The sequence below is a fragment of the Polistes dominula genome, unplaced genomic scaffold (genome assembly GCF_049000335.1).
Source record: "Polistes dominula isolate Pdom_NZ unplaced genomic scaffold, Pdom_raw_medaka contig_22, whole genome shotgun sequence".
Lineage (NCBI taxonomy): Eukaryota > Metazoa > Arthropoda > Insecta > Hymenoptera > Vespidae > Polistes > Polistes dominula.
The window spans coordinates 3,782,188-3,800,218 of record NW_028300966.1 but is presented as its reverse complement, the minus strand read 5'-3'; the positions used below and the strand labels follow the sequence as shown (position 1 = coordinate 3,800,218).

The window sequence follows — 18,031 nt, the reverse complement described above, 5'->3', positions numbered from 1 at the left end:
CTATAAATGAAAAAAAAAATTGAAAAATATTTTTTTTTTGATGATTCAAATGAATTTTTTATCGGAAATAATTTATTGATCTTGTTCGTTTATATTTCTTTTCCTTTTTGTTTTTTTTTTGTTCCTTCTTTTTTTATGCAGATACCTTGTACTGGAACACGTATCAGGTGGAGAGCTCTTCGATTATCTGGTTAAGAAGGGTAGATTAACGCCGAAAGAGGCCAGAAGGTTTTTTCGACAAATCATTTCCGCATTAGACTTTTGCCATAGCCATAGCATATGGTAAGTTAATGTTCAACCATAAATGTTTTATTATCTTAACTGCAAATATTGGATTGTTCGGAAAGTTCGTGCCGATTTTCGGTAAGTGGCATAAAGTTATTTTATTAAAAAAACCTAAGAAGTTCTGGAAGGCCGAAATTTTGAAGTTACCTTTAAAGATAGAGAAAGATTTTAGAACGGAATCGCACTTATATATAATTTAATAAATATATACCAAAAAAAAAATACTTAAATGTGTTGCGTTTCAATCTTCTATCAAAATCGGCACGAACTTTCCGGACAACCTAATAATTTGGTTACTTTTTACGATAAATAAGAAAAATGTGACGAGAGGAAAAATTATATTTAATTCGTGAAGTGGTTGCCCCTGATTCAGGAAGAGTGAACATTACATTTTTCCATACAAATCATATTTTCCTATAATATTGGAAAATTTTTCAACATTGTTGCCTTATCGTGGAACTAAAATATTTTATTTTTTATAAAAATCGTCCAAAATATTTAATAATTCATACAAATTTATTCCAAATGTTATCAAATGTTACAAATTTCTTCAAATCTTTGTATAAACTGTTAAAATAGAAATATTCATCTGCAAAATTTAATTACAATTTCAAAATTTTAAAAAGATAAAAAACCAAAATAATTTCTAAACATTTATTTTATTATTTTCTGATATGAACATTCGTGTGTAACTCAGATTAATAATTTTTTAATTCTTTCATTTATTTCACATAAAAATAAGTGAAATAATAATAAATGCAAACTGTATACGAATACTCTCAAACGTTACTATAATAATACATAATACAATTTACAAATCTACCCCTATTTAAAATTTCTTAAGAAATTTTATTAAAATTAGAAACGTAATATTCAGTTACGTAAGTTGAAACGATCTTGTTCACTCTACTATGAGTTCTACGAATTGGGTTAAGGATTTGTTTCTTAAAGGGGTGAAAATAAAGGGACGGGAAGGGAAGGGGGTGTGGGTGGAGGAGAGGGCTATGGAAACAGAGGAAGAATGGGGGGAAAAAGGAAGCAAAACAAAGGGCACACACACATACACGTACACCGGTTAGGGTGAAGTTCGGAAAGGTCCTAGTTGGCAAAGCGTATCAAGAAAACGGTGCCTTCAATCGAATACATTTTCTCTCTTTTGGGTTAGACCTAATTTTACAAGAAGAAGAAGAAGAAGACACCTAGCCCACCCTTCAAGTAACATTGACTTCCTCGATCGAATATTCCCCTCATTCATTCTTACGAACGAATAAAAGATATCAGTGTTTTCTTTATCGCAGATAAGCAATGGAAATTATGACATTAGCATAAGTTAAAAAAAATAAAATTGGGATTATACAATATAATAATATATATAATAATATAATATATATATGTATAAATTATAATATATATAATTATTATATTATTTATATGATAAAATATAATTTACTTAATATTTAATTTTTTAATATTAATTAGAATAAATAATTGTATTATTATATAATTAATTATATATAATATCTGTAATAATATAATAATATATATATACATATAATATAATAATATAATTTAAAATATTAAATATTATAATATTGTCACTTTAATTGTGATCAAAACTAATAATTCATAAAATAATAATTTTGTAAAAAAAAATAATAAAATAAATATTAAAATTATTTATAATAAAAATAATAAATTTTAGAAAATAATATTATAATTCTTTTTTTTGTTTATGCCAATGTCATAATTATCAGCGATAATAATTTATAATAATTTTTAATATATTATATACGATAATTACGATTTCGTTTTATAAACTGAATACAAACTCAGAAGTTGTTGTTCTTTTCTTTTTTGTTTTGTTTTTTTTTTCCTTTTTTTCTTCTTCTGATTTTTTCAGTCATAGAGATTTAAAGCCTGAAAATTTGTTATTGGACGAGAAGAATAATATTAAAATAGCGGACTTTGGAATGGCGTCGTTGCAGCCAGCAGGTTCGATGTTGGAAACAAGCTGTGGTTCGCCTCATTATGCTTGTCCCGAAGTAATCAGAGTAAGTATTGTCATTTAAATGAGAATAAAAATTGTATACTTTATTATTCGTTGTTCTCGTTAACTTAAAAAAAAAAAAAAATAAAAATAAAAAATTGCTAAATAAATTCCAAATGGAATTTATTATTTTTCTTCTTCTAATGTTGCGTGGTTTGTTTTTTTTTTTTTTTTTTTTTCAGGGTGAAAAATACGATGGTAGAAAAGCAGACGTATGGTCTTGCGGTGTTATACTTTATGCACTTTTAGTTGGAGCGTTACCTTTCGACGACGATAATTTAAGAAAATTATTAGAGAAAGTTAAACGTGGTGTGTTTTACATACCACACTTCGTACCACCAGAATGTCAGAATTTACTTCGAGGAATGATAGAGGTTGATCCGGATAAAAGATTAACGGTAAGCTACTTATACAATAGTAAATCGAATTCCGATATAGTATACTATAGTACATTTACTGTTCTAACCGCAAGATCGTGTCTAACTATCAGTTTTGATTTCTATAGTATCAATCAGAATCATTTAGTATATGCAAATTAAATAAATTTATGTGTATTGTTCATATAAAATTAATTTATACTGATTACATACGATACCATACATATAAAAATAAATATATATATAATTCGTGTTTTTACCTGAGAAATATATTTAATTATTATTCTATTGTAATTTAACTTTTAGTGTACTTAACCTTTTGCACTCCTATGTCGAGTGTGACTCGACATCGGCTTTTACCTCAAAAGATATAATAACTTTGAAAATTACAAAATATAACATAATGAAAATAAAATGGACATTTTATTTCATTTATTTCTTCCTTTAAAATATGTTTAAATTACCATATTTTTCAATTAAAGTAAATTTTAAATAAATATTTAAAATTATTGGAATCTGCTGAAAACAAAATTGAAATATAATTCGGAGTGCAAAGGGTTAAAGTATATATTTAAATAAGGAATATATATATTATTAATATATTTATATAAAAATATACATTTATATATTTATATTAATAAAAATATACAAAATTAATAAAATAAAATTATATAAAATTATTAAAATAAATATTAATATATTTATATATATATATATATATATATATATATATATATATATATATATATATATATATATATATAATAATATATGCATATTTATAAAAAAATATATTAATATTTTTTTTCTATTTTGAATTAATTGTTTTAATTAATATATTATTATTAAAATAATAAATTAATATCATATAATATTATATATGTATAATTATATATGTATAAATAGAATATATATTTTCTAGATACTATAATATTAATATTTGTATATTTTACTTACGATTTTGTTCTTAACAATGATGAATTTTTCAAAATTGTTTAAAATGTGATTTCTGCATTAATTTATTATAACAAAGATCAAATTTAAATTGATGAACTATTCGAATGAATTAAAAATGCTTTTATTATAAACTGCATAATGGATTGTTAATTTTTTTTATTTTAATTTACTTAACAAATATTAATTTACAAACGTACAAACGTTAAAGATTTTACCCGAATATTTCATTTTTAATAAAATTAATAAATACAAATATATATTTGTATCGTTTATACAGCTTGCCGAAATAAATAGGCACGTGTGGGTAACAGCAGCAGGTAAAGGTGAATTAGAATTGGAATTATCAATGATGGACGTGGTGCAAACGCACGTTATTCCGTCCGTTGATGCCATCGATCCTGACGTATTGCAAGCTATCGCAAGTTTGGGATGCTTCAAAGAACGCGATAAACTAATTCAAGAACTTCTTAGTCCCAAGTAAAGTAAACTTTCTAATCATTGTAATTGAGTAGGATAGAAACACGTTTATTTAATTAGTATAACGTATCATCTAATTATTTCTAATACTCATCTTGTTATCGAATTACATACATACTTTTTTTAATTCTTGATTCTAAATTAATCTTTTTATTTCTTTTTATATTATTAAGAAAATTTAGTTTAATAATATAATATTTATTAAATAAATAAAATTAATAATTAATTTTTATTATTAATTAATAATTATGTATAAATTTATTATTTATATTTATTTAATAATATTATTAATACTCTATATAAATTTATATTTTATATTTATTTATTAGGTAATAAATATTATAAATATATAAATTTATATTTCATATTTATTTAATAATTAATAGATATACGTTTAATTTATAAATGTTTACATTTATGTGCAATATTAGTAATTATGACAATAGATTAATAATAACAAAACAAAAATAATCGTGAAAACAAAAATAAATCTAAATAAAATAAAATTTAAAAAAATTAAAATTTATCGTTAATCTATACTGCCATAATTATTGACACGCATAAAATGTTATCGCGTTATTGAAATTTATTTGTTCAATATTATTTGTTTATTATGAAGTTTAAAAAAAGTTATTGGGTTATGTGGAAACTATTAATATTTTTAATCCACATGTCTTTTTTTTGCTTCTTCTTCTTCTTCTTCTTCTACTTCTCTTCTCTTTTTTATTTTTTTCTAGTCATAACACGGAGAAAGTGATCTACTTTCTCTTGTTGGAAAGAAAACGAAGAAGACCGGCATGCGAGGACGAACTGGAAGTAATGAGAAGTGGTGTAAGAGGATCCGGGGGACAATTGGAAGCCGATCCACCAAGGAAACGTGTGGACACGTGTCGTGTTAACGGTAGTACGGCACTAAATCTTGGACAAATTAGTCATGGTTCACCTTTAACACCAAGAAGACAATCGAGGTAAAATTATTTCATCATTTAAAATATATAGATATATTATAATAATTTATATTATTTATTATTTATATTATTTATTATTAATTTATATTATTAAATATATATATATATATATTTATATTAATTTATATATATTTTATGTTATTATATATTCATATTTTTTATTTATTTTTTATTTTTATATATTTATATTATTTTAATATAATAATAACAAAAATATAAAATAATAAAATATAATATATATATTTATACTAATATATTCTTCTTTTAATTTTATCTTATTTTATTTTATTTTATATATATTTTATATTATATATTAAGAATATATTATATTATAAATATATTTTATATGTATAATAATTATTATAATATATATTTATAATAATGTATTTTTTTAATTTTACCTTATTTTATTTTTTGATTAATTTTCTCTCTCTCTCCCTCTTTCTTTCTCTCTTTCTCTCTTTCTTTCTATCTATCGTTGTCTGCTTTTTTATTTTTTATTTTTTTTTGTAGACGAAGTCTTGTCGACGATAACTGAACGGTATAGGTTCTTTGTAACAAAGAAAAATATAACAACGTTAACGATGGCGAACTTCTTATCGGTACTCTGACCCAGATCTACAACTCTTATCATTTTTCCAATCGAAAAACTCTTTGAAACACATTTGACTTTAAGAAAACTCGACAAATTCTATAATTATATTATATATATATTATTTTTATTATTACTTTTTTTTTTATTTTACGCATGCTTTTTTTCTGAAATTCAAGGTATTTGGATTTCAATTTTATTTTTTTTAATTTGTTTTCCATTCTCAGTATTCATATTTTTTGCGAAATATCGTTATATCCTCAACGAAATTTTCATCTCTGAAAATTAAGCATTTTAACTTTAACGAGAAATAATTAAACGCATTTTATTTTTCAATGCATGACTCTCTAATTTTCTCTCTTTTCCTCTCTGTCTCTTTTATTATAATTTATTTTAATTTAGTTGAATTTTTGTTTCTTTCTTTATTTCCTAGACTAACGTATAATATTCAACGAATTTTTGATTGAAGAATGCTAATATTAACTACGTTGAAACACGAAAAGAAATCTCTTTTATACGCTTTGAATAATTTACCAATTATACAAATTTACATTTCTTTTATTTGTTTCATTAATTCAACTTAATGTTCGATCATAATTTTCAGCAAATTTTTAAGCATTCAAAAACGAGTCATCATTTTTCTTAAAAAAACACATGAAATGTAAACAATTTTTTTTGTAATTTACCTTTTTTTATTTTTATATTTTCTTTAAATATATTTTAAGGTTCAATCGTAGTAAAAAGACAAAATTTCCCCCCCTTTAACCCTTCGAATGCTATGGACGCATATATGCGTTTGGTAAAAATTACTAACATGTTCGTTCGACATAAATACGTGCTTGTTAATATTTACAATAACGTAATGTTTATATTAATTAATTAAATTATTATATATATTTAGAAACAAAAATTTTAATTATTAAATTTAATTTATTATTAGAATCTTGTTAATAATAAACTATTCAATTTAATTTAACAATTTATTTTAATTAATAATAAAATTAAATATAAAATATATTTTAAAAGATGTTATCCGCAATGCACCACTATAGTGGCACGTTGTACTGAAAGATAGCATTCGCAAAAGCCACTATAATGGCGTATAGTGTCTAAAAGGGTTTATTCATTAAACATCAAATTACCAAAGACACTATAGTGGCGTATCGTACTAAAAAATGGCATCCGCGAAAGCCACTATAATGGTGCATAGTGCCTAAAAGGTTAATTCTTGTGGACAATGAAAAAAAATGGTAAAAAAAACGTTCGTATAATTATCAGGGAAGAATACATGAAAGCTTACGATCCAACAGACGGACATTTAAATCGCTCGAAGCGTTTTAACATCACAAACGTATATATATATACGCGACCTTAACTTTACGCTGGGATATCGCGTGACTTTGTTGTTACGCCTTTGGACGTGTCGCGTGCTCGATATCACACGCAGTTCTTCGTTATTTTTTCTTTTTTTTTCCCCTCTTCTCTTTTTTTTTTTGGCTTGTTTTCTTGCCTTCTTTTCCTATTTCGTTTTTCTCGCGTTTAAACTGGCCACCTATTGCGAATTTCGTATGGACGATTAACACGAGAGAAAGAACATAACGTATTTACATACTTACACGACTAAATTCTGTATAGGTTTTTTTTTCTTATTATTATAACTATTATTAGCTTTCAATCGAATTTTTTTGCAATCGTTTAAATTCGATTCTCTACAATGATAACATGCTTTGACCCATTCGAAACCACTTTGCACACCGTGTTTGCAATAACTTTTTTCAGAAAAGACCCCAGTTGCACACAATGTGTGTAATAATAATAAATTATTATTAGTTATTTTGAGTATAATATTCGTCGAGATAAGACTTGTTTTTTGTATGAATATTATCTTTAAAGTATAAAAAAAAAACAAAATTTAGTATTGGTTATTGTACATACCAAAAAAAAAAATTAAAAATTTTGTTTGGATTATCAAAATCTACATTTTTAGAAACTATCAATGCAATTTTACTTTATAATCAGTGTACCATTTCCTAAAAGTTTAATTAAAAATTATATATATTTTTTTTTTATTTATTTTATTATTATTATTATTATATTATATATTCTTATTATTATTGCACGCATGGTGTACAACTCGGTATTTTTAAAAAATAAAGTTGTTGCACATACGGTGTACAAGTGGTCTCTAATAGATAAATAATCATAATAAAGTAATCAATTTTGGTTTATAAAATCCAATTGATATGTACAAAATAATGATCCTATACGAAAAAAAAATAAAATAAAATAAAATGACCCCTAGTAGCACAAAATATTAAATACAAGTGTATTTAATATTAACAAAGCCTTTTTCAATGTATTTTGTGCTACTAGGGACGTTTACTACGTAAAATTGGGTTAACAAAAGAAAAACAATCATTTTATAAGATAGAAGAAGATAAAAAAAAAAATATTTTCAGTACGAGGCATCACGCAAGACGTTCACCTAGTACCGGATGTCACACGCATGCATCTCACTCTCACGCATCGACACCTGGTGGTTCACCGTTACACGTACCAAACGTGCCAGGTCTTCTGAGTCCACACAGATCGGTGCCAAGTTCTCACATAAGTCAAACGAGTGGTAGTCCTCATCGACTTTCGGCGGTAAGCACTACTACTGGTGGAAACGGTAATTCCCCGAGTCAAGGGGTGCCCACACCAACTCCGGCCCTGGCCAATGTCGGGATCGAATTGAACGATGTTCAACCTGGTAAGTCACTCTTTCTTTCTTTCTCTCTCTTTTTCTTCTTTGTAGAAATCCAATTAGCTTTTAGTAAGCTCGTTTGCCTTTACTTTGTGTAAATATGTGTGTATACATTATACATAAGATAAGGGGTTTGTCTCGAGTCACGTACCCCATAAGAAAGCGTATAAAATGTGCAATTTTTATAAATATAAACAAAAGATTATATTTTTCGGTATTTATTTTTGTAACATTGATTTTTATAATATTTATACGCTCTTACAATTATATAATAATTAATTATAGTAAATGATATATATTGGTACAATTAAAGAGGTATCAGGGTTCCTAAATGTGATAGATAATAAATTAATAATAATAATTATTGATTTTTATTTATAATAAATAATATTATATGCATAGTAAAAAGTTAATTTTTTGCTATATTTTTAATATTTAAAATATAAACATATCATATCCATGTAAACATATTTCAACATAAAGGTAAACATATAAAATAAGATTTAAAAATTTACTTTGAATAAAATTAAAATTAAACCACGTGTCTTATTAATAATAAACAAATTAAAACAATAAATAGAACTATTAAGATTTAACATAAAAAAAAATGATTATTTCAATACAACTTAATAATAATAATTAAAAAAGTAATACAAATTGATCGATAATATTTCGTTATAAAATCTATCAAACATATGCACACACAAAAATCAAATGATAAGGAACTAGCCATAACAATTAATTAACAAACACTAATCGCACGAATCAATATCGACTCTCGATATTGCTGAACAATTAATTCAAAATTTCAAAGGTTCCTACTTCATCAATACACACATACACACAACCCTCACCCTATATAATGGTAAACGTTGAGAAATTTCTTAACAAGTTTTCTCGATGAAAATTTTCTTCCTTTTCTTCTTCCTCTTCTTCTTCTTCTTCTTCTTCTTTTTCTTCTTTGTAAGCTGCTTTTGTAAACGATCCATAAAGAAGAAGAAGAAGAAAAAGAAAGAAAATATGGCAAAGTTGTTCCATCAAGAATATATATCCATAAAAAGCAATCTCGGAAAACGAATACAAAGTGACTTAGGCTATATGAATAAATCAGAATTATTTGGTGTATGAATTTAAATGAATTTATCGATAGATAAATCGATCGACAGATCGATAAATCATTCCACCCCTTATCATCGTCTTCGTCTTTCTCTCCCCCCTCCGACTCGCCCTCCCCCACCCTTTTAACATCTATTTAGCAATTCGATAAGACATACATAACTAGTTGAAAAACTATTCTTCTCACGTAAAGACGATAAAGTTTTATTTCAACGAAAGAAAGAAAGAGAGAGAAAGGATCGATTAATCGAAATCGTTTCCCGTATTCCCATGAGAAATGGGGATGTATGATAAAAGAGTATCGAGAGGAAAGGCAAATACAGAGGAAAATCATTGCTTTGGCAAACGACTACCGGAATAGTAGTAAACGACAAAAAAACGAGCTACTACCTATAATCGAATTGATATCTGCTCCAGACATCGCTTTTAAACCGAAACCACGTATGCGAAAGAGAAAGATTATGGGATGACAAAAAAAAGAGTAAGAGAGAGACAGGAATATGTCTATTCAAGTATTATTCGAAATTTCACTAACTTCTCAAATGATTAATTTTCCATACCATACAATTCAAATGCAATAATACTTACTATTTCTATCTCTCTCTCTCTCTCTCTCACTCACTCACTCACTCACTCTTTTTACTTGTTTCTCTCTTACTCTTATTACTTTCATCTCTGTCTTTCTCTTTTTTTCTTGTTTTCTATCTTTCTTTTGATTTTGGTAACAATTCATCGAATATCCGTCAATCGCACTAACGTTTCACGTGTCACTTCAAGCCCTACCGAAAATGTAATTTTCCTGACTTTTCATTTCCCCTTTCTATACTTATACAAGGTGTCCTCAAAGTCGATCTTTATCGAGAATAAAAAGAAAAAGATATCGATACATGTGTGAGCCGTTTATTTTGAAAGTAGCCTATAAGTCATATTTTTCTTGTTTTGAGATTTTTAAAATTTACATTTGAACACTAAATGAATTCTATAATAATATTGAAATAACAAATACTATCTAAGACAGATTCATATTTGACAATATCGTGTGAAAATTATATTGAATTTATTTAATTTAAAATAATGTTAAGAGTGAAATAGCCTATAAATTCATTGTTTTTTTCAATTTTGACTTAGATTAGATCACTTGCATAATTATGGATACTTTAAAATAATGTCGTGTGAAATTACTAATGAACTAATTTTTTTTTTAATTTTGACTTATTGTTAAATAACTTTCATAATTAAGGGCACATATACATATGTGAGCCGTTTATTTTGAAAGTGGCCTAAGTCCATTTACGTTCGAATCGAGATATTGAAGTATTTGCGTTGGATTATTACAGTTAAAAATATAGATAACAGATGACATAGTTGAATAATGTTTTTAAAGTTTCTAAAGATGTCAAATTTATCATCCTAATTAGAATAATTAACATTATTTAAGAAATAATATGTTTTTGATGGCTAAAATTGGACTTAGGCCACTTTCAAAATAAACTTCATTAACTATCAAATTTTTGAGTTACCAAATCTTAATGAATTTAAAGATATTTAGTAACAAATTTCTTCTCAGAATGAAAAGATTATATAAAAATGTAACTATTACAATAACTAACTTGATTTTTTTGGAAAATGGATTTGTCACTTTCAATAGAAACAGCTCATGTGTATTATAAAATGCAAAATTTTGTTTTACATTTTATTACATGATATTACAATTCTATCATAATATTGGTAAAAAAAAGGAAGGTATATTGATTCGTGATAATCCCTAATCATTATATTAATTAAATTCATTAACTTATAATACAGGTAAGGAATATTAATTATAAAAAAAAAAGAAAATTTCTAAAGCTTTTTAGTTATTATAATAATAACAGCAAAGTAATTCCTATAGTACTGTATGTGTAATATTATATTAGTCTATCATATCCGACTAATCTCACACACTACCCTAACACTTTCTAATCCTATCGAATTACGTCAGAAGGTCCCTGTGTTTATCGTCTTGAGATCGCGTGTCAATGTTTAACTCAGATTCTCTTTTGACGATGACATCAATTACGATAATGTTTCTTGAAAATAATCTATATTAAACTTGTTTTGACATTTTTTAAAATATTACATATTAACTAATTTTCAATATAGTTTACACTTAATTGAATACAAATTAGAGACTTGTACAATTTTCAAAATAAACGGTTTATATATTTTGTAGATGTTTGTTAGCATAATGCTTTCTTGTATGAATAAAAAACATATATGTAATACTCCTATGTGGACAGTTTCCATAAATGGAAGCTGTTCCAACAAAGTGAGACAGATAATGTCACCTTCTCTATCCTCCTAGCTTCCAGCTCAGTTCTGCGCATCCTTTGTGCGCATACGGGAAAACGTCGAATAATTCTAATAAAATATATTTTTACAATAACTTTTTATTTTATTTATGAGGAAAATAAAATTTAAAAAAAAATCACAAATTTTTAAAAATTTAGGATTATTTTTCTAAATTATAATAATGAATAATATTGTAAACACAATTTTAACCATAAAATTATTCTCCAGTTTATATCCCCACTACTGATATTTTTGAGAAATTTCAAGCATGCGCAAATTGAACAAAGTGTTTCGGAAGAGAGAGAAAATAAATATTGTCAGCACCGTAATGTTGGGACATTCTTTTCCGTATTAACTGTCCATATAGGAGTATTACATATATGAAAAAAAAAACAACTATGCCCATTATTATGAAAGTAGTCTAATTATAGGTTATATTTCTCTTGTTTCGAAATATTTAAAGAATTATATTTGAATACTAAATGAATTCTATTATATAATAATATTGAAATAAGAAATACTATCTAATGGCTCATTTTTGAAAATATCGTGAAAATTACAATAAATCACTTTATCTTAAAATAATGTGGTGTAAAATAACCTATAAATTCATTTTTTGTTTTCAATTTTGACTTAAACCACTTTCATAATAATGGGTACAATTATAAAAATTTCAAATGCGATAAAAATGATGACATGTTTAGGATAAACTTAGGGTTGTATGTATAGTACGTACTTAGGAAAATAATGTTAAATACGATCCAACAAATTAACGACTAACATCAAAGAAGGAAAATAAAGTAAAAGAGAAGGAAGAAGAAGAAGAAGAAGAAGAAGAAGAAGAAGAAGAAGAAGAAGAAGAAGACAAAAAATTGTCTTTTGGACAATGTGTACTGCGAAATGCTCTTCTTCTTTTCCCTTTACGAAACGCGGCCGTCGAAAGTGTTTGCACTAAGTCCGAACAAAGTCCGTGCCGAGGGCATTACTACCCTCGTCGACGTCTGAGTACTGCGTTTTATCTTTTCGAACCGGTTGGAGACGCTTTAAAATATGCAACTGACCTCTGTCAAGCGTGGATTTTTTACTTTAACGAGAGAGTGAACACTTGCACGACAAATTTTTATTCAAAGGGAATGTGTGCTAACGTGTTACAAAATGAAGAAGAAAAAGAAAATGAAAAAAAGAAGAAAAAAAAGAAGAAGGAAGAAGAAGAGAACAATTTTTGCCACCAAAAAAAAAAGACATCCACAAATATATTTTTTATTTTGTTTTTATTTTTTTTTATTTTACGTGGATAGGTTGAAAAGTTTATAGGAACGACAATTGAATAGAAATAAAATTCTTTATTTTTTGTCGGTCAAACACTCTCTATTATATTACTCTTAAAACTTTTTCAACTCACCCTTGTATACACAGGGTGCCTCTGTATTTTTCTTTTTACTGGGTATAATTTTATGAGTAAAAATGAGAAGAAAATTTTCCGCGAATAGAGGACTCTTAAAAATGTTTAGTGAAAACAAATTGATGACATAAATATCGTCGGATTACTTTCACTATAAAATATAATGAATAAATCGTTGATTTAATATAATTCTAAACTATTTAGTAAATTATAACAACACACAAAATAATACCATAATTAGAATGGAATACATAAAATACTAATACTGAAAAAAATATAAAAAGCAAGATTAGTTATGTCATATGTAAATCTGAAAAAAACGTATGACGTGAATATATCGAAATAATTGAATTGTAATACATCGCCATCTATTATAAAATTACAGTACCTAAAGACCTAGATAACCTTTAATTAATAAATCCTTAAATTAGCAATAAAAAATAAAAATAATCGCGATAAAAACTATTCAATAGTCTAGGTAAAAAAAATCACACAAAATAAAAAAAAATCATTAAGACCAGTCCAGTAATTTCGAAATTCATTGGAAACTAACAATGTGACACTGCACTTTTATATATGAAGAACGAATTTTAATTTAAAATTTTCTGTGTGTTTTAAGCGATTCGAATTTGAATGAAAACAAATTTTGCATTTCCATATTTGTCAGCTGAATTCATTTCTTTCTCTTCTCTCCCCTTTTGTGAAGGGATCCAACAGATTAATGTAAAATACGAAATAAAAAGAAGACAATTTCCATCATGTTTCAATAAATGAATTCGATACCCGATGGTGAAGGATAAAAAAAAACATATTGATGAAATTTCAATTTGTTTTACAGTGGTAGCAGTTGGTGTTACACCACCAGGTTCGCCACACACTGGTGCAGGTTCCGGTGCTTATCATTGGAGATCACGATTAACCACCTTGAAGAATTCATTCCTAGGTAGTCCCAGATTCCATCGTCGTAAACTACTAACCAGTACGGAAGAGGTAAACAAATTTATGAATAATTTTTTCTTCAATGAAAAACGATTTAACGTTTTAACAAATTTCACATTGATTTTTTCGATTTGAATCCAAATCAAAATTGTTTTTAACGTATATTTATTTCTTTTTACTTTTTTTTATTCAAGGTTCATCTCACACCAGATTCCTCACCAGAATTAACGAAAAAATCCTGGTTTGGTAGTCTTATGACGACAGAAAAGGACGAAAATTTTACGGTTCTTGTTAAAGGAAAACCATTAGCGAGCGTGAAAGCTGATTTGATTCACGCATTTTTGTCGGTAAGCTAATATATTTTAACACTAGATATACCAGACTAGTCATTTTGACTGGTCGGGTTATTTTAATTCAAAATTTCTACTTCATGTAACATTTTGTTCTGTAAATAATTAAGCGTTTTGTTATTTAAAAATGTCTATAAATTCATTTATTTATTAAAATTATTATTGTTAAACATTTTTTTGTTCTTTTTTAAGAGTAAATAAAAACTGGAAGCCTCAAATAGCATTTTTTTTATACACCAGTCATTTTGATTAGTGTGGTAGAAATACGTATACTGAAAATGGTGGTATATCTAGTGCTAATTATTTATAATATAAAATAAAATAAATCACACAATCGATTAATATAATTATAAAAGTGTGTATTAGATTACAAAAAATAAAAATGGATAACTTTCAAATTTCATATAATTCATATCATATTAGAACAATTATTAGTTATTAAAAATAAACCGTAAAATGAATTTTTTATAATCAATTTTTTGACTCACTATCAGAACACCTGTTTTTTCTAATCCATAATTACTGACGCATATATCTCATCATATTTATATATACATATATATTTTTGTATCGATTCGCAGATAGCTGAACTATCTCACAGTGTGTGTTCACCAATGGCATTCAGAGTAGAATATAAAAAGGGTAGCACGGCACCTGCTATGTTTCAAAGGCAGGTTAAATTTCAAGTTGACATCAGTGGTATCACAAAACAGCCTAACGAGCCATTGTTCGCCATTACTTTTACGTTATTAAGTGGTAAATATTATATCATTCAACAATCTTTTCTAATTTTTTTTATTTCATTTTTTTTATATTATAATATATCATATGATGTAGCAATTAATTTGGTACCTTTTTTTTACGCAAATTAAGTATAATATTACATAATTATAAAATAATCATACATCTGTTACTATTATTATTATTTTTCATTAATTCTCGTTCCAATTTTCAAAGAATTCTGTTTTAAAATTCATTGACGACAACATAAAAATAAAAAAAAATAAAAAATATAAATGACAATTTATATGGAGCGAATTTAAATATCATCAAAAAGGTACCAAATTAATTTCTACATCGAATAATTTATCACTCGATCATGATTCTTCATATTTTTTTTTATTTTCCATACGAACAAAATTCTTTCTTCGAATCCTTTCCCTTCGTGTCTCCTTCTCTCCCCACTCTTCCCTTTCTCTCTCTCTCTCTCTCCCTCTCTCTCTCTCTTTTTCTCTTTTTTTCGTACGTATCCTTGTCACGAGTTTATGCCGAATGAAAGATGCGGCTAAGCGAATGACAAAACCGTAGGTACAAAGCCCTTTTCAAAGTCTGACTGTAGACACCGTAAACCGAGAGAGAATGAGGGAGGGAGAGAAAGAGAGAGGAGGGAGAGGGTGGAGAGAGAAAAAGGGAGTAGAAAGAAGTGGTTTGGCGTTTGGCATTTGGCAGCCATCCAAGCGCAACTAGATCGATGTTACCTTGGCACGTACGCCTTCTCCATACCCGCGTTAAATCTTATCTACGTATATTTTACGGGCCAAGGAACTCGGTTATACATATATATATATATATGTTTTCTTTGCGCGTTTTCATACTTCGGTTAAAGTCGCAAAGATTGTTATACAAAATCATTCTATTTCCTACTTTCATAGATTTGTAATTTTTATTTTATTTTATTTTGTACGCATTTTAATTGCATCAATAATTTTCATCAAATACAGATCTCTGATCTTTGAAATGCTCTAGTTATATTTATTCATCGCATTTTAATTATCCCTTGTAACACAAAATATTGAATACACATGTATATTTAATATTAAATTAGATTAAATTTAATATTAAAAGAGATTCAATGTCTTTTTAATATTAAATACACATGTATTCAATATTTTTTGCTACTAGGGATAATACTAGCTAATTATATAATTAATATTAATTAATTAATAAACAAAGCAAAAATATGCGTTAAAATTAATTTTCCTATGATCGAGGTATCTAATTTATGTCGTATCTTTTTTGTTTTTGTTTATCTTTATTTTTATTTTATTCTTTGCGCATTTTAATTGCATCAATATTTTTAGTAAAATACAGTATCTCTGATAAATGCTCTAGTTATATTTATTTATCATATTTTAATTATAATACGACATAATTAAATATAATATTAACACATTCGCGACCGGCATATTTTTTCCTTTTTTAATACTGAGTACTGGCAAAAATTATGAATTATTTAAATTTATATTTAAATAATAAAATATAATTATTTAAATATTATAATAATTTATTTATATTAAATTTTTAAAATTTTAAATGACGTGAATTTCATGTCGGCGATAATTAGGAATAAAACTTGAAAAGACGTAAATTCACGTCAGCGGTCGCGAATATGTTAATGTATAACATATTAATAAATATAACTCATATTTTAATTATATTACGATAAATATATATAACTAGCCAACTAGTTATAATTACTATTAAATAATTAATAAACAAAAAAAGTATACGTTAAAATTGATTTTTCTATGATCGAGAGATAATTTATGTTATTTCTTTTTTCTTTTTTTTTTTTTAAACAAAATTTTTAACTCAATAATTTTTGTACTTGTTTTATCTTTCGTAGGAAATATTCGAAGATTTAGGAGGGTCTGCGAGCACATACAATCCCAAATATGTACTAGAAACGTTGGTTTGAATTTAAGCGGACAAACAAGAGCAGTACCATCAAGTCCAAGGGCATCACGAAAATTTGCCATGGAAATGAGCGAAAGTTCTAGTTGTGGAAGCGATACCAGCGAAAGACTTTTTCTCAATCCTCATCCAGCTACCAGACAGGTAGTCTGTTTCAACAAGGTAGTGAACCATAGTCATCCTCCTTTCATCATTTCTTACTTTTTTTTTATTCTATTTTCTTTTTTTAAATTTTTTCTCGAGTCCTCATTGGAAGTTAGGTTAATTCGAGAATTTCTATTGGTCTTTGTATTTCTTTTATATATATATATAATCTTCGCGCGCGGGCGCGCGTCTATTCTTTATAGAATTTAATGGGTAAATAAGCTAAACTGTGTCTTACTACAAAGTAGACAATTCAACTGTTTTAACACAATTTACTTGGTATAAGTTGTTTTTTATTTCTTGATGGAGTTCATCAGGTAAAATCGTTACGTTTTTCCCTTGCATTAAATATATTAATGCAAAACCTGTTATTGTATGTTCCGTTTCATTGTATCTTCTTGTGCATTCCTGCGCTATCGTTGTCCATGATAGGTTTTTTTTCTCATTGATTTTGCATCTTATTTTGTTGACTAAACTAAACTTTAGTCTCTCATTTAGGCCATTAGAAAATGATGAATTAACTGCAATGAATACTATTGGTATATTTTCTTCCTCTAAGAATCTTTTAAATTCTTTTGAATTTATCCCTGGATATATTAATCCGAT

The 18,031-nt window shown here is 26.3% G+C and overlaps 1 protein-coding gene across 2 annotated transcripts in view; it reads left to right on the top strand.

Annotated features, from left to right (window-relative positions):
* Window positions 1-18,031, top strand: part of sff (BRSK family serine/threonine-protein kinase sugar-free frosting) — a 50,530-nt gene that overhangs the window by 18,800 nt on the left and 13,699 nt on the right. Inside the window, exons 3-12 of one of the 2 annotated variants that reach the window (XM_089173070.1) lie at window positions 142-282; window positions 2,186-2,336; window positions 2,515-2,730; window positions 3,944-4,143; window positions 4,881-5,111; window positions 8,163-8,455; window positions 14,137-14,288; window positions 14,432-14,584; window positions 15,169-15,343; window positions 17,214-17,425. In XM_089173070.1, coding sequence (XP_089029196.1) covers window positions 142-282; window positions 2,186-2,336; window positions 2,515-2,730; window positions 3,944-4,143; window positions 4,881-5,111; window positions 8,163-8,455; window positions 14,137-14,288; window positions 14,432-14,584; window positions 15,169-15,343; window positions 17,214-17,425 — 1,924 coding nt within the window. Of the gene's footprint in view, window positions 1-141; window positions 283-2,185; window positions 2,337-2,514; window positions 2,731-3,943; window positions 4,144-4,880; window positions 5,112-8,162; window positions 8,456-14,136; window positions 14,289-14,431; window positions 14,585-15,168; window positions 15,344-17,213; window positions 17,444-18,031 lie in introns of both variants that reach the window. The other variant, XM_089173069.1, reaches the window with a different exon arrangement.